The sequence below is a fragment of the Thermobia domestica genome, chromosome 2 (genome assembly GCF_964235325.1).
Source record: "Thermobia domestica chromosome 2, izTheDome1.hap1.1, whole genome shotgun sequence".
Lineage (NCBI taxonomy): Eukaryota > Metazoa > Arthropoda > Insecta > Zygentoma > Lepismatidae > Thermobia > Thermobia domestica.
This window is the reverse complement of record NC_137455.1, coordinates 330,414,603-330,436,545: the sequence shown is the minus strand read 5'-3', so window position 1 is coordinate 330,436,545 and position 21,943 is coordinate 330,414,603. Positions and strand designations below refer to the sequence as shown.

At 34.6% G+C, this 21,943-nt stretch overlaps 1 protein-coding gene across 2 annotated transcripts in view; it reads right to left on the bottom strand.

Moving 5' to 3' along the window:
• Vps13 (vacuolar protein sorting 13C) overlaps positions 1 to 21,943 on the bottom strand; it is a 426,449-nt gene that overhangs the window by 217,072 nt on the left and 187,434 nt on the right. For both annotated transcript variants that reach the window (XM_081749100.1, XM_081749101.1), the window contains exons 26-30: positions 21,286 to 21,583; positions 15,711 to 15,991; positions 14,044 to 14,166; positions 12,387 to 12,489; positions 5,810 to 5,953 (exon numbers count right to left, since the gene is read on the bottom strand). In XM_081749100.1, the coding sequence (XP_081605226.1) occupies positions 5,810 to 5,953; positions 12,387 to 12,489; positions 14,044 to 14,166; positions 15,711 to 15,991; positions 21,286 to 21,583 (949 nt within the window). The remainder of the gene's footprint in view (positions 1 to 5,809; positions 5,954 to 12,386; positions 12,490 to 14,043; positions 14,167 to 15,710; positions 15,992 to 21,285; positions 21,584 to 21,943) is intronic.

Below are 21,943 nucleotides of genomic sequence, written 5' to 3'. Positions count from 1 at the left end.
TTTTTTTTTTTTCATATTACCGTACATGCAACGTGCTACGTGAAACGATACTTGAGTATCCTGCAACGTAATATGTGAAAAGATACTTGAATATATTATGATTACTGTAGATGGCAAAGGATACCAACGTAATAACCAAGCTCGGGAATCGAACTTGGAATCCGTGCAGCGTCATGCATTCACAGCTTCCCCAAAAACAACTTGAATGTATACAACGCTATTCGCACACAAACGCTGTTACCATGCAAATTGTAATGTGATTCAAACAAAACGAAGTTTTGTTAAAACATCACCACAAACAACCGCAACAACCACAATATATATGTTAAAAACAATATATACTTCAGCAATTTATTCTATTGTGAAGAACATAGTATAAAAAAATATATAATAGGCGGACTATGCACACCAACAACGAGGAATTCATTGAATAAAATGCATCCTCAGTTCAACTGATTATATTTGAGATGCTTATAACTGTTACATACTTATTCTGTTCTAGGTTAACAAAAATTTAAGAAAAAATGAATGAAAAAAAAATAATAAAATAACAAAAGAACTTAGCAACTAGCACAACGCAGTTCCATTTACTCTTCCACAATCTTGCAGAATGTCGTGTCCTTCTTCCCGCTTTCCTGACAAACCCCCGGCCATTTCGTCTAGAACCCAGGCGTAAAATAAGGTCTCGGGCCCCCTATATCATACGCATTTTTATTCATTTCGTCTGCACATGTACCTTCATTGGCTGGAGCATTATCATGACGTATAAGCAAGGTATGTGAAAGTACGTTATCACAATAGTTCCCACGGATGTGGTTAAAACGTAAACAAAGAGTGAACTGAAACGTAAAATGAAAGAAAACGCAGAAATGAAACGAAATGCACTTCTTTATGTCCTATACATTTTAAAATAGAATGTATATCCTGCAAATTAGTTCATAATAAAGATCACTATAAGTATCCAAGTAGCTATTGGCTTTTAAATAACATAAAGTGAATTTTTACGTAATATACAGTACCTCGTCATTTATATTTTATGAAGCTGCTGAAAAGTCTTAATGAAATAATGTTCGGAAAGTAGACATCGAGGAATAGCTACAATTTGATGATGAATGAGTTAAACAAAGAAGAAGAAGAAGAAAAAATGAAATGAAATCTTTGAGTTTTACGTCCCACGGTTATGCCGGTTAGGCTAAAGGAGACGGTGATGATGAGTAATGAATGAAATGGTGGAATGAAGAAAGTGGGAGGAAACGGGAGAACCCCGATAAAACCCACGCACACGGTGTTTGTCCACCACAAAGTTCACTTGGCGGGGGCTGGGATCGAACCCGGGACCCCAAGCACCAGAGGTGAACGCTCTACCACTGAGCCACCGCGGCCCCTAAGAAGAAGAAGAATCATAATCTTTCTTTCTTTCTTTCTCACCTCAATCATAGGTTGGTGGATAACATGGAAATTTTAAAACTTTTCTCTTCCTTGGGAGAGCTGTTTTATACTTTGATAAGGTCTCTTCTTCTTAACTGCATCTAGATGTTCTATCCTTGGTCTTCCTCTTCCTGGTTTTCTTTCTGCCTTTCCCTCTATCAGCACGGTGATCCAATCGGAATGCCGAATAAGATGCCCAAGCATGCTGCTTCTTCTTTTCCCTATTATCTTTATGATCTGTCGTCCTTCATTAGCTTCCTTTAGTACGTCTTCATTCCTTTTCCTTTCGGTCCATGATATGCGCAGCACTCTGCGCCAACACTACATTTCAAATGCTTCCAGCTTGGATATTTCAGCTTTTCTCAATGTCCACGTCTCTTATCCGTAAAGCGCCACGCTCCATACCAGGGCCTTAATAAATCGTTTACAAACGTAATACGACATATTTCTTGATATTAGCAGTCCTCTTTTCCTATTGAATGCTTGTATAGCCTGTGTTATTCTGGAACTTACGTCTTTTTCACTTCTTCTGTCCGAGGATATTAGACTTGTAATCGTGTTTTTGCCGTTGTTAGAGTTTTATAAATATAAACATAATTCTTTCTCCCTGTCATGTAATTTATATGCATTCCTCCCAGCTTTATTACGGCAAATCACAATTCCATCCGCACTTATATTTTATTGCAAACCGAAGCTGAGAAAAAACGGTTCGTAAAACATAAGTACCATTAAAAAATAAAAATATGTGTAGGTGATTAACTTAAGTACAAATATTAACGAATAAAAAAAATTATCCTACAATATGAATCACAAGACCTAATTAAATTGTGCAAAAAATATAATGTTGCCGAATATAGTTTACACAAAGGGACATCAAAGATCACAAATGAGCATACATCTTTCACTAAATATCTTATGTAAACATGTTAACCTCCTACTCTATTTTTTCTTTTACTTTCTTCCAGGGTAAAGGTGGGTAGGTGGCTCGATCAATAATTAATGTTTCACTTACTCACAGTTAATCTTCGACCGGTCAGCTGATATCACTCGGGTCCTGGCGTCGAATCCACTGAGCATATAAGGGGTCCACAGGAAAGTTCCCGTACTGAAGCTGAGATAGGCTTGGAGCTGCGTCAATTAATTTCGAAGGTCCATTGTGGTTCCCTACTTGTGGGAATAAGCAATCATCCAAGTTGGAGTAATTATTCCTTGCTAAGATCACCAACGAATGTTCAAGTGCTAACACGTATTACGAGTCACTTCACATGAAATTTTTACACACTGTTAGAAGAATTATTTTACGCAGATGAGTAACAATCACTGACAATAAACTATAAAATTGACTCTCACATATGCCAACGGCGCTTCAACGTGCGAAGCTCAACCCGTACAAGCGAAGCGCTTATGTGTTAACTTTAAATTAATGCACCCCACTCGCCTTTGTGGGTGCCCTTCGAAGTGACAAGACATGCGCGCGTACCAAACACACACTGAGCGTTCTATTTAGCAAACCAAAGCTTGTATATGGTCAGCCGGGCAAATCCCGATTTTCACTCCTAGCGTCGGCTCCAGAATTATCATCCAATGAGCTTTTGGTTATAAAAGTGCGTAGGTGGAAAGTGATTGTCCCGAAAATCAGACTCAAAGGGACGTTCACCAAGCATGTAACTATCACGTGAACAGTCCTTGTTCCTCGACCATATATGGTTGTAAAAATCAAAGTGAGGCCTACCAACACAAATGCACGAAATACCAAAGTAATGAAGAAAGCATCGATATTGTTCCTTTTATATACGAGGGTTGGTTAATAAAGTTTGAAATTGAGTCTGTCTTTTCCAATGCCCTTTTAAATTAAAAAAAAAAAAAAAAAAAAAAAAAAAAGAGCTTCGGGTCGGTGATAGACTTCCTAAATAGGGGAACATCTTAACGTCTTTGATTTTCTTTCCCTCTAGCAATACGTTTGCCCCTTCCTGTCCTGCTCTTGTGCACTTCATCACTTTGGTTTTCTTCTTATTTATCTTCATTTTGTGTTTTTTCCAGTTGGTTGTTCAATAAATGGCAATAGAAATACAAGATTAACACTACTGAGAAATCTAATATTTCAGTTTTATGTCTTGCGTCCTCATATAAATACCTAGCTTATGCATGGCGGGACACACTATTAACGTGGGCTCCGAAACACGACTGGGCCTTGATTTCAGTGTAGTTGGAGTGCCCACAGACCTTCATGCAAATATAAATTCTTTCAGTATAGGTCATCCCCACCACACTATCTGGCTTTGAAAAGAGCTGAGTTACAGGACCACGCTACCGTTCTTGGCTACATTCAATATTGTTTCATAGACTCGTCAATAATTTTCATTTTATGGACTAATGCGATAATTAACTGAATGTTACATGTTACGCAAATTTGTATTATTATTTAGAGTAAATATGTCCTCACTGATTGTTTATTTATTAACAAGGTAGCTGGACATAAGTCTGGACAAGAAAGTGAAATGAGAAGAATTTTAAGTGTATAATGAGAGCCTATTAATTCTGATTATCAATAACAACTCCAACTGCGCTCTTCTGTGTTTTCCAATACGCATAACAAAATATTCTAAAGAATACTGCCTTGTTTTGAATTAGGATTAGGAATTAGATATCTGAGCTGTCGGCATCTAAGGCCATTTAGCCTTTCACGTATATGAGAAATGACGACCCTCGGCGAGCACACTATCCGATGAAAGGGAAGGAAGAAAGGAATGGGGAAGGAAGGAAGCGGCCCGGGACTATTATGATAGGTATTATCTCGGCATTTTCCTCGTGTGAATGAGGGAAACCCATGAAAAAAAACTCACTCAAGATGGCTGGCCTGAAAAAGCTGTTACACTTTTTCAACCGAATGCGCCCACCAGGAATCGAACCCGGGACTGCTCGCACCAAAGGCGAGAGCGTTAGCAAGTACGCCACACGGGGCCACTGTCTTGTTTTGGAAAGATGTCCTGAAAGTAATGTCTTCTCTCGGAAAAAGCATCTGTTTGTATTGTACGAATGCTGTCTTGCTACCAAAATCTCTTTTCGTCTAGTCTCGTCTCGTTGCAATTCAGCACCACTATTTACCAGAACTATGAGTGAACCAGTCCAATCGTTGAACTTTTTGCTTAGTAGCCTCTGCAATATGACAATTAACATAATCGTCTTGAAAGTAATCCTGATATTATGGTACATTCGGAGCGTGCAATGCAGGTAACACGCTGAAACTGAAACGTAGTCTTCTGCATGTTGTGTTCTCTGCTATAGATGAACTGACAGGATATGGTCACTTTCTTGTATTTGCTACTCCACAAACTTCCGTTAACGTAACAATGGAATTAATTTGCAGACAACTGGCTATTCTTATGACATTTTAATGGAGATATTTAGTGTTGTAATCGTTCTAAAAGCCTCTTTATACAATATTCAGTTTTCACACAATCCCATTAAGCGCTATCGAAAGAATTTAATTTTTTGGTAATTCAGTGGTAGCGAAACCATTGACAAATATGAGACATGGATTCAATTCACTGCCAGTTGAACGACAAGATTTATGGTTATTACACATCTGTACATTCTAACGAGAACTATATTGTAATCCTTTGGTCGTAAATATTTCCAGATATAACTGATTGCAGAACTCTTAAGATATGACTTACTTTTTATAATTTTTACTTTTAAACAGAAGCAAGTTGTTAAATGCGTTCTCAGAAAGTTATCATATCATATTTTGTTATCGAAATTTCATTTTTTTTATCAAAAACTTTTCTTTGAAGATAAAGTATGCTGTGTGGTTGCATAATTCTTGAAAATAAAGGCTGCTACATAAAATGAAAAGGTGGTATTAGTCATATTCGATTACTAACAGAGAGAAGAAATTATTCTCAGACTGAATTTACTCAAATATTGTCACTTATTCTTAATTACTACTTGAAAATGTCTCCCGTATTCCATCCTCCTCTATACAATTCATTGCGCTGGTACCGGAGGATTGTGAAATACTAATATTTAGGTATATATATTAGTTTCTCTGTAATTCCTTAACACGATTACGTTAAGTCTCGTAGTTCTCGAGTTATGAAGCTTTGAAGTTTATTTTCCGACGTACTCGGCACCTTATAACTCTGTAAGGAGACATCTTTCGATCCATGTTTATTGTACTTTTTCTCTATCATTTGATGTGAGGTATTACCTCCCGGAATTTGGGCATCGAATTTTTGGACATACTGTATAATGTATATATAAAATAATATATAGATATGGGTGATTATTATTATTCCAATTTTTTTTTTTTAGGTCACTTACAACTTTAAACTAATATCGAAACACGGGCAATAAAGAAATGTCATTGCACACATTTTACCTGGTTTCAAATACCAGGAGTCTTCATCCATTTTCTTCACAGCCCAGAGGTCTTTCCAATCTATTTCATTTGATCCTGCTTCTTCTTCAACTGCCGGTTTGGGGCTTAGTGTGTTCGAAATGCTTGTCAAGATTCCAATGGTACCTTCGAACAAAAGTAACGTAATTGATTTAAGTCTATATATTAACACTAATTTATACTAACTACTATAGTGAATAGATCCACATCCAAATTCTGCAAAGTTGAATGAGTTTCAAGCAATCAATTGTTTCGTTTTATTGTCAATATGGTTAAATATAGACATGGACTCTAGGGTATCTTAACCTATAAAGTCAGTAATAATTAGATAATCCAGTGAAACATTTAAATGGTAAATATGTGATTTCTAGTGCAAGAACCACGAAGAAACAGAAATTCTGCGTGACAGAGCAGATAACTCGAATCCTATGAAGCAGCACTGCACGCAACATTCTATAGACATGTTCAAAGAAACTGAAGATACATGAAATTAATAAGCTGATTACAATGAATGTGGAGGAAATCTATAATCTGGTTTCTCAACTGCCGGGAGACTTACAAAATTTTAGTATCAAGAGTAGCAGCTTAATAAAGAACAGTTTGTAATGAAAGAGGCGATAATGAATGAAAAAAAAAAAAAAGAAAAAAAACTGATGTTGATGAAACACGGAAAATGTACGTGATACTATAAAAAAAAAAACGAAAGAAAGCAATGATATATTGGGACAAGATACGTAAACTGTGGTTCAATAAGAAATGTAAAGACGCTGATGAACAAAGAAAACGAGTAAGAATACTATACTTTTAGAATCCGAGTATGGTAAACCGGAAAGATACGGAAATAGTAAAGCAAGGGGAATGAATATGTGAAAGGTAAAACTGCAGAAATCGAAGAAAATAAGGGGGGAAAACATAATGGATTTGGAAGAGGAATAAATGGATTCAAAAACAAATATCAACCAATACTGAATGTAGTACAGAAGATGGAAACGAATAACGAAAACAAATTAACTGTTCCTAGTTGATGTTGAAATCATCGATACTTACAAAAAAAAGTCGCGCTAAGGTATGTGACTTGTTATTATACTTTATTGTAATTTCATATATTTTACTTTAATACTAGAAAGCTACGATGTAAGTTAATTTTGTATTGGAATTCCAAGTTTTTAGTTTTGTTAGTATTTTGTTTCAGCTTTAGACTTGTAAGCATTAGACTTGTCGTGGCTTAATACAGAACCTGGATAAAAAGAGAAGAAGAATGTCCTTAAAGGGATGAAATGAAATGAAATAGGTAATCAATTTATAAGGCTTCTTCCTTGTGAGATGATTGGTTAAAAGGCACAGACTTGTACTTTGGCGCTCGGTGACATTGACGGCCATGTATTTAGTGGGCCACCCGTTTCGGCATATTAAGATGCATATTTGGCATTAAAGTCGATACTTGTTGTATTTTTTTTTTTTTGGGGGGGGGGGGGCATTACCATTTTGGCGGTATCCGTTCTTCTATCTTACTTGCCTCTGTAATTTCTGTATTCTTTCTTCTATCTGTCCTTCTGTCTTACCCCTTAAAGTTTTTTTAACCCTCCTCCCCCATTTTGGTCAATGGGTTTTGTACATATATATATTATAATGCTTATTGAGATTTATATGTTTTTCCGTTTGGATTATTTTCTGTATGGTTAAATAGTAGAACATGCGCGACTCACTGTAAATTTCAGGTTCGAACCTAGGCGCCCTTATATTTGGATATTTTAATATTAAAGTAGAATAATTATACTTCCAGGGGTGCAATACTTATTTATCTTGGATGCTACATAAATCTAATAACTTCTTCGGATTTAAATTTATATTTGGAATAAGATTGGGATATGTATGTTATGTCGATACCGTTTCAAATTAATAGTGAGGTGACCTCTACTATATCGAAGTCGAGCAAAACAATGCATTCTTTTTTTTTCTTTCCCTTTCCCTATTTCTTTATGTGATTGTAAATAAAGACTTATAGAAATTTGTGTTACTTTCCCTTCTGTGAATTTTCTTCTCTTCATTCTTTCTTGTGTACGTTACAGACCCCCCCCCCCCCAAATAAGCCATTTTGCCTTTAGAGTTAATTGAATTATAAATATTTGGTTTTATTTATATATATATATATATATATATATATATATATATATATATATATATATATATATTTTCCAACCTGACTGAAGATAGAATGCATAACAATAGCAAATCAAAGTAATCTTAACGGAAATTTATTTTGCATTACGAACTTATTGTATGACTTCGTTCTGTGATGAGCAAATAATATTGTCAAACCTTATTTTAATATAATCATCGCTCTCATGCATGAGTACATCCAACAGCGACCTCTTGAAGTACTTCTTTTTTAATCAGTTTCAGTCAATGTACAACGTTTACTAATAAAATAACGCTTATTTTCCGGAATAAAGTACTTGTAAATTTTCACTATGCATCCTTCGGGATTCAAACACATGGGTCCTTGTGTGGACAATCAATATACTATGGTTCATCATTACTCACGACATTTAGGGAGGATAAAGGTGTTTCATTTTGGTAGTAGACCACGTATCCAATATTTTGATTTTTTAAATTTCGTTTGTTAGTTTGAAATGTCGACTCTAAGAGTGGGATTCGCGTAGGTTAATAAATGTAATGCATTTCGGTTTGATCAATCCTTTATGGCGTATTTCCCTGATATTAAAGTTTGATTATACGAATATTTCCTCGAACTGGCATTTTGCAGACCTGCTTCTGGGACTTTAAATTTCTGAATTCCTTGCGTCTTTTTTTTTTTTTTTTTTTTTTTCTTTCTTCCACGTTCGCGTAATGTAATAACATATGATGTAATATTTTAATATAAAGAAAATAAGTGTGATTTTAGATGATGACTATTGAAAATATAAAATGAAATCTAAGTTTTATGTCTAGGTTATGTCGGTTAGGCTGAAGGAGACGGTGATGATGAGAAATGAACAAATATGATTGAATGAAGAAAATGGGAGGAAACGGGAGAACCCCGAGAAAACCCACGAGCACGGTGTTTGTTCACCACAAAATCGACACGGCGCGAGCTGGGATCGAACCAGGGACCCCAAGCACCGGAGGTGAACGCTCTACCACTGAGGCACCGCGCCCTCCATGACTATTGAAATTCTTCGGAATAGCTCGGACACCCTTTTTTTTCCTTACCTTTATGGACTTGTATTAGTTAAAATTTAATCAACCTTGTTCTGGAACTACAGTCCCTGTTGTTATGATCATATGTTCATCTCATTTCATTTACTTAGGCTTCACGGAATGTTTCATTTTTAAAAAAAAATTAGGCGACCGTATTATTATTATTATTATTATTGGTATAGTAGTAGTAGTGTAATGTGTTGCATAAGCAAATTTCATTCATATTAGTTTAGTTAGTTACAAGCTTATCGAAGATGGCCAAGAGTATAAATATGACTCCTGCTAATGGGGAAGGGTCAGTCTTCTCACAACCTCTGTTTGCTTAACATCTCCCAAAATCCCTGACTCTTGTGCTGCCTTAAATGAAAGCACGCAGGGATGAATTGTGTACAAATATGTAGCCGACTTTGAGATATCATTGCCTCTCTTATTTTCTTTTACAGCAACTTTTCATAGCTTGGCTTATTCTTAAAGATTTTAAAGGTAGATCCCTACAGTGAGGTAGCCTACTTTAAATGAGTCTAGCTGTGAACTTTTTGATATTGATAACAATGAAATAGAACTGCTATTTTTACAGTCAAAATAAAATCTTCCTCTGTTTGAGCCCATTGGGGATCGAATGGGTCCTCGAATACGCTGGCGACTCAAAAAAAAATTATATATATATATATATATATATATATATATATATATATATATATATATATATATATATATATATATATATATATATATATATATATATATATATATCAGGACGGAGATTGAGTAAACCCTCTTCGTGAATTTTACGTACACCAATCGTAGCTAGTGTTTTTAACTAGTCGAACATTTATGACTAGTGTTTTAACAGGGCTGTAATTTATCCGTTAAAAAAAGATAATGATTGAATTAATCAATTTAGAATTTCTAATTTAATTAATTTTCCAGGAATTAATTCTTAATTTGATACTAGTTTAAAAAATGCTGACGATTACAAAATATCCCAGGTTAACGATTAAATTTTTTTCCACCGAAAACCATGTGACTTTCCAAATTTGTTTTGCGATTTACTTCAAAAACTTTATAATAATTTTACAACAGTAATTTGCCTTTTGCTACAGGCCTTTTCTCCTAAATAAACATTACGACCTAAACTTGCTTAAAATCTTGGTAAACGTCGCCTTTCTTTAAAGATGATTAAACTAGTAGCTGTCAATAGTTTCCATGTGACGCAGCTCACTTTTGAGAATAGAAAAGATTTTTGATGGTAATTACTCATTTTCTATCGTACTAGACACACAAAATGTGTGACTTTGCCGGTATGTGGGGTTGTTTGAGATTTGCCCCTTTATATTTTTGTTTCTCTTTGGAATGTAGCGGTAATGCATATTTTTAACATTGTTTACAATGTCAGTCGGAACCCGGTCTGGTTAGATTACCGGGTGGTAATGTGAGGTGTAGTATCATTTCTATCTGATAAAAAAAGGCAGAAAAAGTAGAAAGTAAAAAATGACACGTGTCGAATTCACTAATGTTTGAGAATCATTTACATATCAGTATTGTTTGCCCAACCAATTTCATTGCTTTTGGAGAGGGAAAATTCTCCATTCCCACTGAAAAATAAGTGAAATTTCGTTTTTCCTTGCCCCTTCCCCTGAAGCGACGGCTTACGCAGTCGCAAAAGTATTGTATATTCCGAACGTCTGATCCATTCAGAATATAATACATTTTGTTGCAGTGGTTTAAGACAATTAAAGATTGACACATTAAAAGAAACTCTGTAAACTCAGTATATCTCCCTTTCCTGAAATTTTACTACCGGGTATATCTCAATCTGATAGTCCTCTTACTTTCTCATATATTTAACCAAAGGGAATCAATTTCTCACCTACAGAGAATGAAGGATTCGTTTTATTGCGAACCATAACTTAAGTACTTTTCAAGAGAAAAATAACGACATATAATTAGTATTTCTAATTATGATAAGTATTTTTAATTGTTTTTTAACAATCCTAATGCAAAACTGCTGAGTAGTTCAGTAGAGGCAATTGTAAGGTATACTGGCGAATATTTGCTGTTTTTCTTGAAGCGTGGCCGATATTACCCCAGACTAATTTAAACCAAAAGCATAATTCAATAAATCTCCCATCCTTCCTTGATCATTTGCCACAAACCGCATAAAATCGGACTTCATTTAGAAATTCTAGATTCAAATGATTTTTTTTTAAATCACTGTTGTAATAACTAGTACAACTTTCGATTTCAATATTGATTCTTATATAGTAATAACCAGGGCTTGAAAAATCACTCGCCTGCTCGCCAGTGGCGAGTACTTTCTGACATTTACAAAATGGTCTGGATAGTAGGATTTTTGGCTAGCTAGTACTTGCAAGCAAGATTTTTCAAGCTCTGGTAATAACCGTAAGAGATAGCGGAAAATGTTCTTGGTTGAATTGGAGTTTAACGTCCCTTTCAGCACAGGGACTACAAGAGAGTGGACTCACACCTTAACATGGAATCCGAACCACATGAGCTCACGCGAGAATTGAACCAGGGTCTCCCACGCTGAAGACGAGATGTTTTGGATATGGATTCGGAGTCCGATGAAAACGTTCCATCTCTCGTATTATCCCTCTATTGCAGCCATAAGTTAATAATCTATTACTTCAGGTTTCAATATTGAATTCACAGAGTTTAGAAGACTACCAGTTTTACAATGTGAAACGAAACTCACTTGTTCTAACTAACTTTATTAATGTTCCTAATTATTGGTTAGTTGTGTTTTCACAATCTTATTACACAATGATATATGTTCCCTTTATAGACTACCACAGTTTCAAAATGTGAAGTGAAATTCACTTGTTCTAACTTTATTTGTGTTCCTAATTTTTGTTTAGTTGTGATTTCACAAATCTTCCTACACAATAATATATGTTCCCTTTCTAGACTCCCACAGTTTCACAATGTGAAACGAAACTCACTTGTAACTAACTTTATTTGTGTTCCTAATTTTTGGTTAGTTATGTTTTCACAAATCTTCCTACATAACGATATTTGTTCCTTTTTTATATTTTATGCTTAATATAAACGCAACTGGTCAGAAATTAACTAGTTCTGACGAATTTCCGAAGGCAAGTCTGTTATTTTTCTTTCAAGTCTATACTGCTCTACGTTATCCAGAAGTAAGGATAGTGAACTTTTAAATTAAAGCTAAATATAGATGTTTATTTATTTATTTATTATATGACTCTATATAGAAATAAGCCAGAGTTCAATTTTGTGTGAGATTTAATTACAGCTCGAAAAATTGACTGTTAAAACACAAAATGGATTTATGAAGATTTTCTTATAAATACAAAAAGCATTTAGAACTTACCAGGAGACACAGCTAAAACAACCTCTGTTGTGAAAATTTCCATATGCATTCCTTCGTTTTCTGGAGTCGACCCTGCTATATGAATTGTACACTTCGAAAGAATCTTAACAAAGAGAAGAAAACCAAAACATTTTAGACTTCTTTTGCATATTACATTGTAATAAAATATTTAAAACTTCACCATATTGTACCACATTAGCAAAGAGCAAGATTAATATTTTGACCATTATTCTATTAAAAGTTTCGAGCTCTTGCTTTACAATGTACACTCATGTCCAAAATGATTGTCATATATCTATAACTGTCTTTTTGTAAGAATATAATTTGATAATGATTTTCCAGGGTGCTTTTGATACTGATACTATGTATATAATTGGGAAATGTATATTTGTGGTAAATTTCATAGGAAAAGAATTATAAATTCGAAAATTAGAATGAGTAAAAGAAAATGTTGCTAAATGGACGAAAGTTTTATTTTCGTGTTATTGTTTTTATTTACTCCTCTTTTAACATGAAATTTGCTACATACATATCTTTGCCGATTATACGCATACTAACATTATAAAAAATACCGGGCGAATTCGTTATCAAATTATATTCCTACAACAACGTATTTATAGGCATGCGACAATAATTTTGGACATTCTTGAGATAAGAGAATTCTATCATATAACAATTATAAGCAGAACTGAATTCTCTTCTGCTTATAATAACTTACCATAGTTTTAGATTTAACATCAACAATTTTACAGTTTCGTTTAATAAAAGAATAAATAAATAAAATGGTTTCACCAATTTTATTTTCTTCTTTTTTATCTTTAGCAAGGTAAAATCGTGTACGATTATACCTCAACATTATGAAGTATCTAGTATATCTTGGCAATTTGCCTTACTTACTGTGTCAAGATTCATCACTGGATTTTCACAGTACATTATCTTCAGCATCAGTAATAAACTGGTTTCGAATCTTACAACTTACTTCCATCCATTATGTTGCTTTCTTTGTGATATTCATGAAACTGAATTGACTACACTGTGCAGCGACGTTAAAATACAGTGGTCTAGGCTGCATGATCTAATATTTAACGTCACTGTTGATAAGTGTGGTAATGGATGGTAATGGATTCAAATGAATTCGATATCCAGTAAGATTGTTCCTTCAATGTTCCACCATTACAGCAAATAAATAATTTTCTCATACCAATACGAAACAGGAATAAGAAAGAAGAGAATGTGAGAACAGTATTCGCTAAATTTCTCATAAAAATTTTTACACATCAAAGTAGATGTTCCTAACAGCTAAATGACAGGCATACATACTTTTCAAGACTGTAATCCCGGATTCGACTCCCGCTCCGGGAAAAGAATTTTCGATATTGATTCAGAGCCGAAAGACTTTTGAGGAGTTACTTTAATAAAAGGAGAAAAAAACAAACAAAAAAAAAAAAAAGATTGCGATTTAAAAACAAAAATGTTTCATCGGGTGTCAGCACTTAACTGAAAAGGTGACATCTATTGATTGAAAATACAAAGATATTTTATTACATGTTTCGAAATATTTAAATGTCTTTTTACATAAATTAAACTAGCTATGCGTTTGACCTGCACACCTCACAACACAACATTCCAAATTATTACTATTTTCTAATCATCTCACCTCTGCCATTGTGTCTGTCCTCTTCTCTGGATTATAACAGCAGCTATACAATTGCAGATCCTTTATAGAACCGTTTATTACTTGCTGTTCGTTTGATATGCGTAATTTAATATTAACTTCGTTCTGAAACAAAATATGGAAATATTAAGTTTTCAGTAATAGGCTATAAAGTTCCATCCAATGTTACATTTTCGTTTATTTAGCAATCCTCTTATTTTTAAGTCTGTAATATTTTTAAGTGGGTGATCCCATGCACATCTTATCAATTATAGAAATGTTAAACAAGAACAAGGTAACGATTCGTTAAAATATTTACAGAAATTGTGTCCTCCTTTAAACATTATTTCTACAATTCAATTTTTCTCCCTACTTACCTGTGCGTAAGTTTGATGAGTTTTCATAAATTGAGATGGAATGAAATTTCTGTAGAAAAACAAATAACGCAAATGTAAATGAATGATGAAATAACTGACTGTATTATGAAATAAATCGAAAAGGAAGGACCCGAAACAAACCTACGAACAATCCTCAGGGACGTACGCATGGACGAACTTTTTTTTTTTTTTTTTTGCTTGTCTATCCATAAGGAATCCACCCCTGAAATTTTGCCGTACCTTTTTGTTACACCCTGTATATATATATATTTGTATGTGTTTATCCACATATCTCCGGTCTTTTCATAACAATCCTTGAAGATGATGCAACGTACTGCATTCAAAATATCGTAAGTTAATATTTTAACCTGGCTAATAACCTGAGAACACTTATATGTTTCATGTCGCCAGAAAAGGTTAAACTCTTTCTTCAGTTTAACAACAGATATCAATCCAAATTTGAACCCTTGCACTAAAAGTGCAAAATGTGTTTATAAAGTGATTCGATTTTCATGTTACTGACTTAACTTGGTGAACAAGGCCACAGTATAAGTACCCGAAACCGTCGAGAAAAACCCTTACAGACAATCAATGAAGTTGGTGTTTCCATTTATCTTTTTAATAATTTGTTAAAAATTTGTCTTTAAGTAGATAACCATTTCAGTTCCCATTGCCAGTAAAGAGAAATTTTTCACAAAGTTGAAACTGATTCTCTTCCACTTACGAGCGTCTACAAATCAAAACAGACTGGGTGCAGTATCGAGACAGAACACGTCAAGAGAAGACACGGAAACAAGACAAATTTCCAGTTAGAACACGCGAAAAGTATTCTTGAAATTAGTTCGCTCTCTGGAAGTTGTTTTTCTTCAAATTAGTTATCGAAGTTAAAAAGATGAAACTGAAATAATATGCACATAAGAGAAAAGGGAAACACCGCACTTGCCCTAGGCACTGTTTACAGTCGATACGCAAAAATGAAACGAAATGAAATCTTTGAGTTTTACGTCCCACAGTTATGCCGGCTAGGCTTAAGGAGACGGTGATGATGAGAAATGAATGAAATGGTGGAATAAAGTGGGAGGAAACGGGAGTACCCCGAGGAAACCCACGCATACGATGTTTTCCACTACAAAGTTCACTTGGCGCGAGCTGGGATCAAACCAGGGACCCCATGCACCAGAGGTGAACGCTCTACCACTGAATCACCACGGCCCACAGTCGATACTCCTCTGCTCACAACGCTATTCTCTACTATTTAAAACTGAATCAAAACAAGAAAATGCATGAACTTACGTGTAATATTAAGGCATTTGTATTAATATCATCCATGCTTTCCACTAATATGATATCAGGCTTTTCTACTCGTAAGTTCAGTGTCATCATGAAGGGTTTTTCTTCCTTTTTCTCTGCTGGCTGTGGCGCACTTGCAAGTTGTTTAGCTTCAGGTTTCTTTGAGACTACCTTCTTAGCGGCAGGTTGTTCAGCCTCTGGTTGCGGCGCAGCGAAAAATTCTGATATCCTCATTAAGTACTCACCGCAAAGAATGAAATTAAAACTATACACTCGAACATCAACTGAAATAGAGTATAAAAGAAAAGTCAAAAAAGTCTTGATTTTTATGTTAAATATTACTGCAAAATAATTTTCAGTTTATAATAAAAAGAATTAAATCAACGTGACTTGCATATTCTTTTTATTTATGTTTATCACGCTAATTATTGACTTCTTTCAAAATCCTTTGGTGTTTTTATCAAAGCACCTGTCTCATAGAAATAGATCAAGATGCCGACCTACATTCCAGTACGTGAATTCTTCCACGTATTGATTTGAAATACCTTCTTAAAACACTGAAACAATATCCAGTTACTTAACTATCACTAGATTAAACATTGGTACACAAAGTGATCAACCAAACTAAATTAAATACATGAATAAGTATTTTTACCTGTAATGAACGAAGTGTACTCAAAATCCCGTAATCAGATTTATTGGGGTTTGCTAGCACTATATTAATATATTTAGCATAAGTGTGAAATTGCAAATAGATGCTACCGCTACATATGAAAAACGTATGAAATTTGCAATTTTTCTTAGATTAAAATAGCTTAATGATGTGATTCCAGCTTTTATTCACTGAACCTTGATCAAGATTTACTTCCTGTGTTCTCATTCTGATAAATTGAAATTGAAACGTCAATTTTAAACTATCTAACTCTAGGAAAAATTGAAGGCATCAAAATGACAACCAGATAAAGACCAAAATGCTAATTTTACAGGAGACGTAGAAAACAAAACCAGATAAAAATACTAACTCAGTGAGAGTGATAACAAGGTAAAGACCAAAGAATACTTATGTATATCCAATATAATTGCCACAACATGGTTGGAATTAAGTGTAACTCTTAACTGTTCAAGATACTTATAATTAACAATAAAAAAATCTTTATTTTTTATTATTACAGAAATGCAAAAATGTAAATGGAGATATCTGTTTTTCACACTCACTGAAAATGTCTGCTGCTCGTTCATATCTGTATCAGTATCACTCGTGTTATTTTCAATTTCTACACAGTGAAGATTGGCATACGATGGTATGTCAATCGCAAAAAATATCCTTTATAAATGTCTGGAACATCCTTTATAAATCCATCATATAAATACATCTGAACCATCCTTTATAAATGTCTGGAACATATTTGGAATACAATTTGCGTATATCTTACAACTTCTTTGCGCTAATTGGAAGGGAGTTGTAGTAAGCTCAAGGTGCATTGCTCAGGTTTACTTCACAAATGTCTGCTATCTCCTTGACTCCGATAAAACAATCATATTCTATTTCCGGAGAGTGTCCGTGTGATACACAAATGTTTTGGTCTTTATACTAAAAAACCTTGTAAGCAGAGATTTTGAACGCCTTGTACGCATTCCTTAAGTTCCTAACAAACCAAGGTGCCAAGATATTATGAAAGTCCTTGACCATGTTTTGCTGAACTTTTATGACGCGAAACTTTTTGGATGCCCTCTGAACAAATGAATACCATTCCTACGATATATATATATACATACTCTTTTTGGCGTCTGAGGTTTTCAATCTGTGCAAACTGCCTGTCACATGGGAGAAACGAATGTCCTCGTTCTGGATAGTGATGAACAATATTTTCAAATTTCTTAGTAGTAGCAAGTAAGGACAAATACTGGACAAGAGTTTCGTTTTTGTTTTGTCTTCCACAGTTGTCTGTAAAAATGTACAGTTTTTACACTAGGGTCCACGAAATTTTCAATGTAATGATTAAGGAAAGACAGTTTCATTTGCTCCCTTTTTTGCGACTGTTTCATCATACATATACATTTTTGATATTCCTGTCTTGGCGGAATAAATGCACTGGTTATAAATCCATATTTGTCTATTGTAGAATACTTCTCCAACAGGTAGAACAGGGAGATGGAAGTTCTGCTGATAGTCTAAACATAAAACATCGACTGATGGATCTTCCTGGGCTTGCTTGCTTTTTTCTTTCAAGTCATCGTAGAATTTTTGTGCTTTTAACAAATGCACCTCTCTTTCACACTGCAAGTTCATTTTATCCTCATCTATTGCACTATCTATTTTGACTTTTAATTCGACACAAGTACGACACACATCTCTGCGAGGTTTACCAAAAGCTAAATTGAATGTGGTGTTAAAAACATTATAATATTTGTACGAAATTTCTGGCTTACATTTGATCCCTTGAGAAATATTATGGAAAACCTCTGGTTCATGTTTCTCCAAGTAAAGTTAATGCTTTTTTTTTTTTTTTTTTTTTTTTTTTTTTTTTTTTTTTTTTTTTTAAATACAGTAAGGTCTGGTTTAAATATTCTCTTCGAGAATAATGTGATTTCCTAGTAGGAAAAGATTTGATGTGGTCTATTACTTGACGCACAACATTCTCTGGCTTTTTATTAACCCTGGAACCCTCAGATTTCCCTCTCATATCCATCGGAGGCGTGCTACCGACCTTTTTGTATAAGGCAAGCCTTTCAACCCTACCTTTTTTGATGCCATGTAAACTACAAAAGCCACTCTTACAAACTTCTTTGCCGTCTACCTTTACGTAATACTTAAATGATGCATTTCTCTTTTCTTGAATTACAAACTCCTTTTGTGATGGATTACCCCGTCTCTTCAATATGAAGTCAGGACGCCTTCGCTGGATCTCACAAAGTCGTTTTAGCGCTGACAGGTATGCACCTTGCAATACTTTTATCATTCAGATTATTAATGTCTTGTAGTATCTTATCCTTTGCTGAACTGGAAAACTGTTGAGTGCATGGAAACACATCCTGGCATCGGCTTTCCTCTCTTAGATATGTATGGTTTCCCGCTATTAAGATTACGTTTGCGAACGTTCTGCTTCCACTTTTCCACATTTCTCTTCCATTTTCTTGTTTTTCGCTGTATATGTATCACATCACGATCATCACATTCACTTGGAATAAAATCTGGATCGGCATCTGAATCGTCCACAAAACTATCGCTACTTAGTTCCATCATAACGCAGTACTTGTGGCACGGGGACTACAATACTTGTGTTCGTCTGAAAGCAACTACGCACAAAATGTTAGTGCTAGCCAGGGTAGCCAGAAAATATTTATTCAGAAACTGAGAACGAAAACCAGATACATCCTGCCTTTGTTTGGTTCTCATTGTCAACGAAAAAACGGTTAAGTTTAAAAGCCCTCTGGAGCATGCAACTCTGGATGGGTAAGCATGCAACTCTTGTTTTCACACTCACTGACAGACCACTGAACATAGATTTCGAATATATGAAAATCTCGTTTTTGAGAAATTGATCTTTATCTGTTTGTCATTTTCATGCCTTCAATTATATTTTATAAATTACTAATAATATTTTACATACGTAGTGTGGAGTAGGGATGACCAAAAATTTTAGGATCCGGATATCCAGGGCCTAGATCCGGATCTTGCCGGATCCTGACATCCGAATCTCGGATCTGGGTCCAAAATTCGGATTTCAGATTTTGATTCGCATCCAATGTGGAGCATTGTATTTGCAATTAATCATACTTACACGAAATGCACCAATATAGTGTTTGGCAACCCTGAATAAATATGGTGACGGAATTTGAAACACACCCAGTTTGTTACAAGGCAAAATATCTATTTAATTATTTTATTTTGTTTATTTGATCAGCTTATGTATCAGCGTTTAATCCAGTGATAGCTAAGTGTCTGGATATTTTTTCATTGCTTTAAGAAGGTGTTTCAATTCAATATGTGAAAGAAACGTTCACAAGTACTGGAATGTAGGTGGGCTACCTATCTGCTTCTAGGAGACAGGTGCTTTAATAAAGACACCAGACGTTTTTAAAGAAGTCGAAATAGTTAGACTGATAAACATAAATAATACGAATATCCAAGGTATGTTGACTTTATTTATTTTTTTTTTTTTTAACGTAAGTACGTATTATACAAAATGGCCTTCAGGACAACAGTTTGAGAAATGCTGACCTACGACATTCATATATAATGGTACAATAAGCGAGAAAGAGAAAAGTAGCATGTTCTGTATTACGCAATTTCAATTTGTATATACAATATAATACTTTCTTTTGTTGATGACTGCATACTGATTGGGTTTGTAACTATGCTAAAGGTCATAAAAAATTATTTCTAAGATTTTAGCTTTAAATCTCTTTAAATTAATTTTCTTAAATAGTTACAACTCATCAAAGATGTGCACTTTTTCCAAACCACACTTAACTTTACTTTTAACACAACTTCTTCTGATCTTTACATCACCTCTTCATTCCTCACTTCACTACTAATAAACGAGGATGATTGAGGCTAAGATCAGACCTAAATACTTGAGGCTGCCTTGTAAATATTTACGAAAGCGTTGAGCTCTAAATAGTTTGGAAAGAGGTCTGTGCTACACCTTTGGTTGCGAACGATTATCAACAATGTATTCACCAAAGCACCCATATGAGAATCCACCGGAAATGATTCACCGGTTATACATGACAAGTGAGATAGAATTATCAAGCAAATTGAAAAACATTCCGTGAAGAAAAGCATAAGTTAAAATTCTACAAAACTAAAGTTATATAATAAATCATCTATACTGATGATGTTTATTTACATGAACTGTACTCGCAAGGAAAGAAGCGTGAGTTCTTAACGAGGAAATTTAATAGCAGTAACATTACTTCTACAATAGAGGAATCTAATCAAAGTATATAGTCCTACAAGCAGCATAATTTCTTAAGAAACGCACATTGAGGATGAAGAGAGTTGATCAGTGAAACTTTTACGTTGAATTGTCATACGGGTGCTTTGGTGAGAACTTTTTTGATTAATTAATACGCATCCTATTACGTCATTAAGTAATTATTAATGTATTGAATTTCATGTGCCCTTAATCTTGTATCATTACATAACCATTCACTATCACTCAACTTTCAACCTCAAATCACTTTCGGCCCTCACCCTTACTGAACCTCAACTTCACAATGTTATTTGTTTGATTTGGGGTTTAGTGAGTCTTTTCAGCAATGCGGCTATATGAGACGTGAACCTACAGCTTAACGTGAAATTCGAACCACATGAGCTTCCATTGGAAATCGAACCTGGATCTACTGCGCCCAAGGAGCGTACACTGACCTCATAGCCACAAACAAACTCAATATTGATAATACGGCTCAGCATAAACTTCATGAAGCTCAGCATATCCTCATGATCCTGTTTACTTATGCATAAGTTGCGGTGACAATAAAAGGTGAATTAGATAGGTATATCCTGTGGAATATCTTAACAAAAATTTGGCATGCTACGAAGCAGTTTTAAAACAAAAACAATGGCACTTACGGAAAGTATCAGAGTCCTTTTGCTGATATGTAATATCTAGCATACTTCGAGAAACAGTCTCAGTCCCTGCAACAAGAGACATCCTTTTAGCAGCAATATCAGCCTCTTTTCTCTCTATAAGTCGTGTTATACCTGATAACGGCCTATGTTTTCTCGTATCATCGAGTAAGCAATCCACCAGAAGAATCGATGTAACTAGTGAGCCATCAGACAAAATTTTCCCTTTCAGGGCCAATATATATAAGCTAAATCGAGCTAGACCATTGTCTAAGTTTCTTCCCGACGTACCGCCCTTAGTCTGAAAGGTAGAACAGAATTAACATTTATGTAATATGAAGCAATTTTACACAAAAATAAATTATAAATAAGATCACTTATACTTAATTGAATTAATACTACATGTACTTTTCCTCCCTTCTTCCCAGCATAAATTTAAAATCATATAAACAATGAGATTACTAAACCATTTGGTACATTGGTGATTAACAACAAATGCCGCTTATGGTAAAATACATGGGAATATACAGCCATTATCATAGTAGTTAAAGTCTGAATTTTTTAAGGTTTTGGGTTCAATCCCATATACTCCTGTTCGCGCGAGGGCCAATATTTGAGGGTATAGCGTGATTCATATACTTCCCTCAGAAAGACCAGTCAA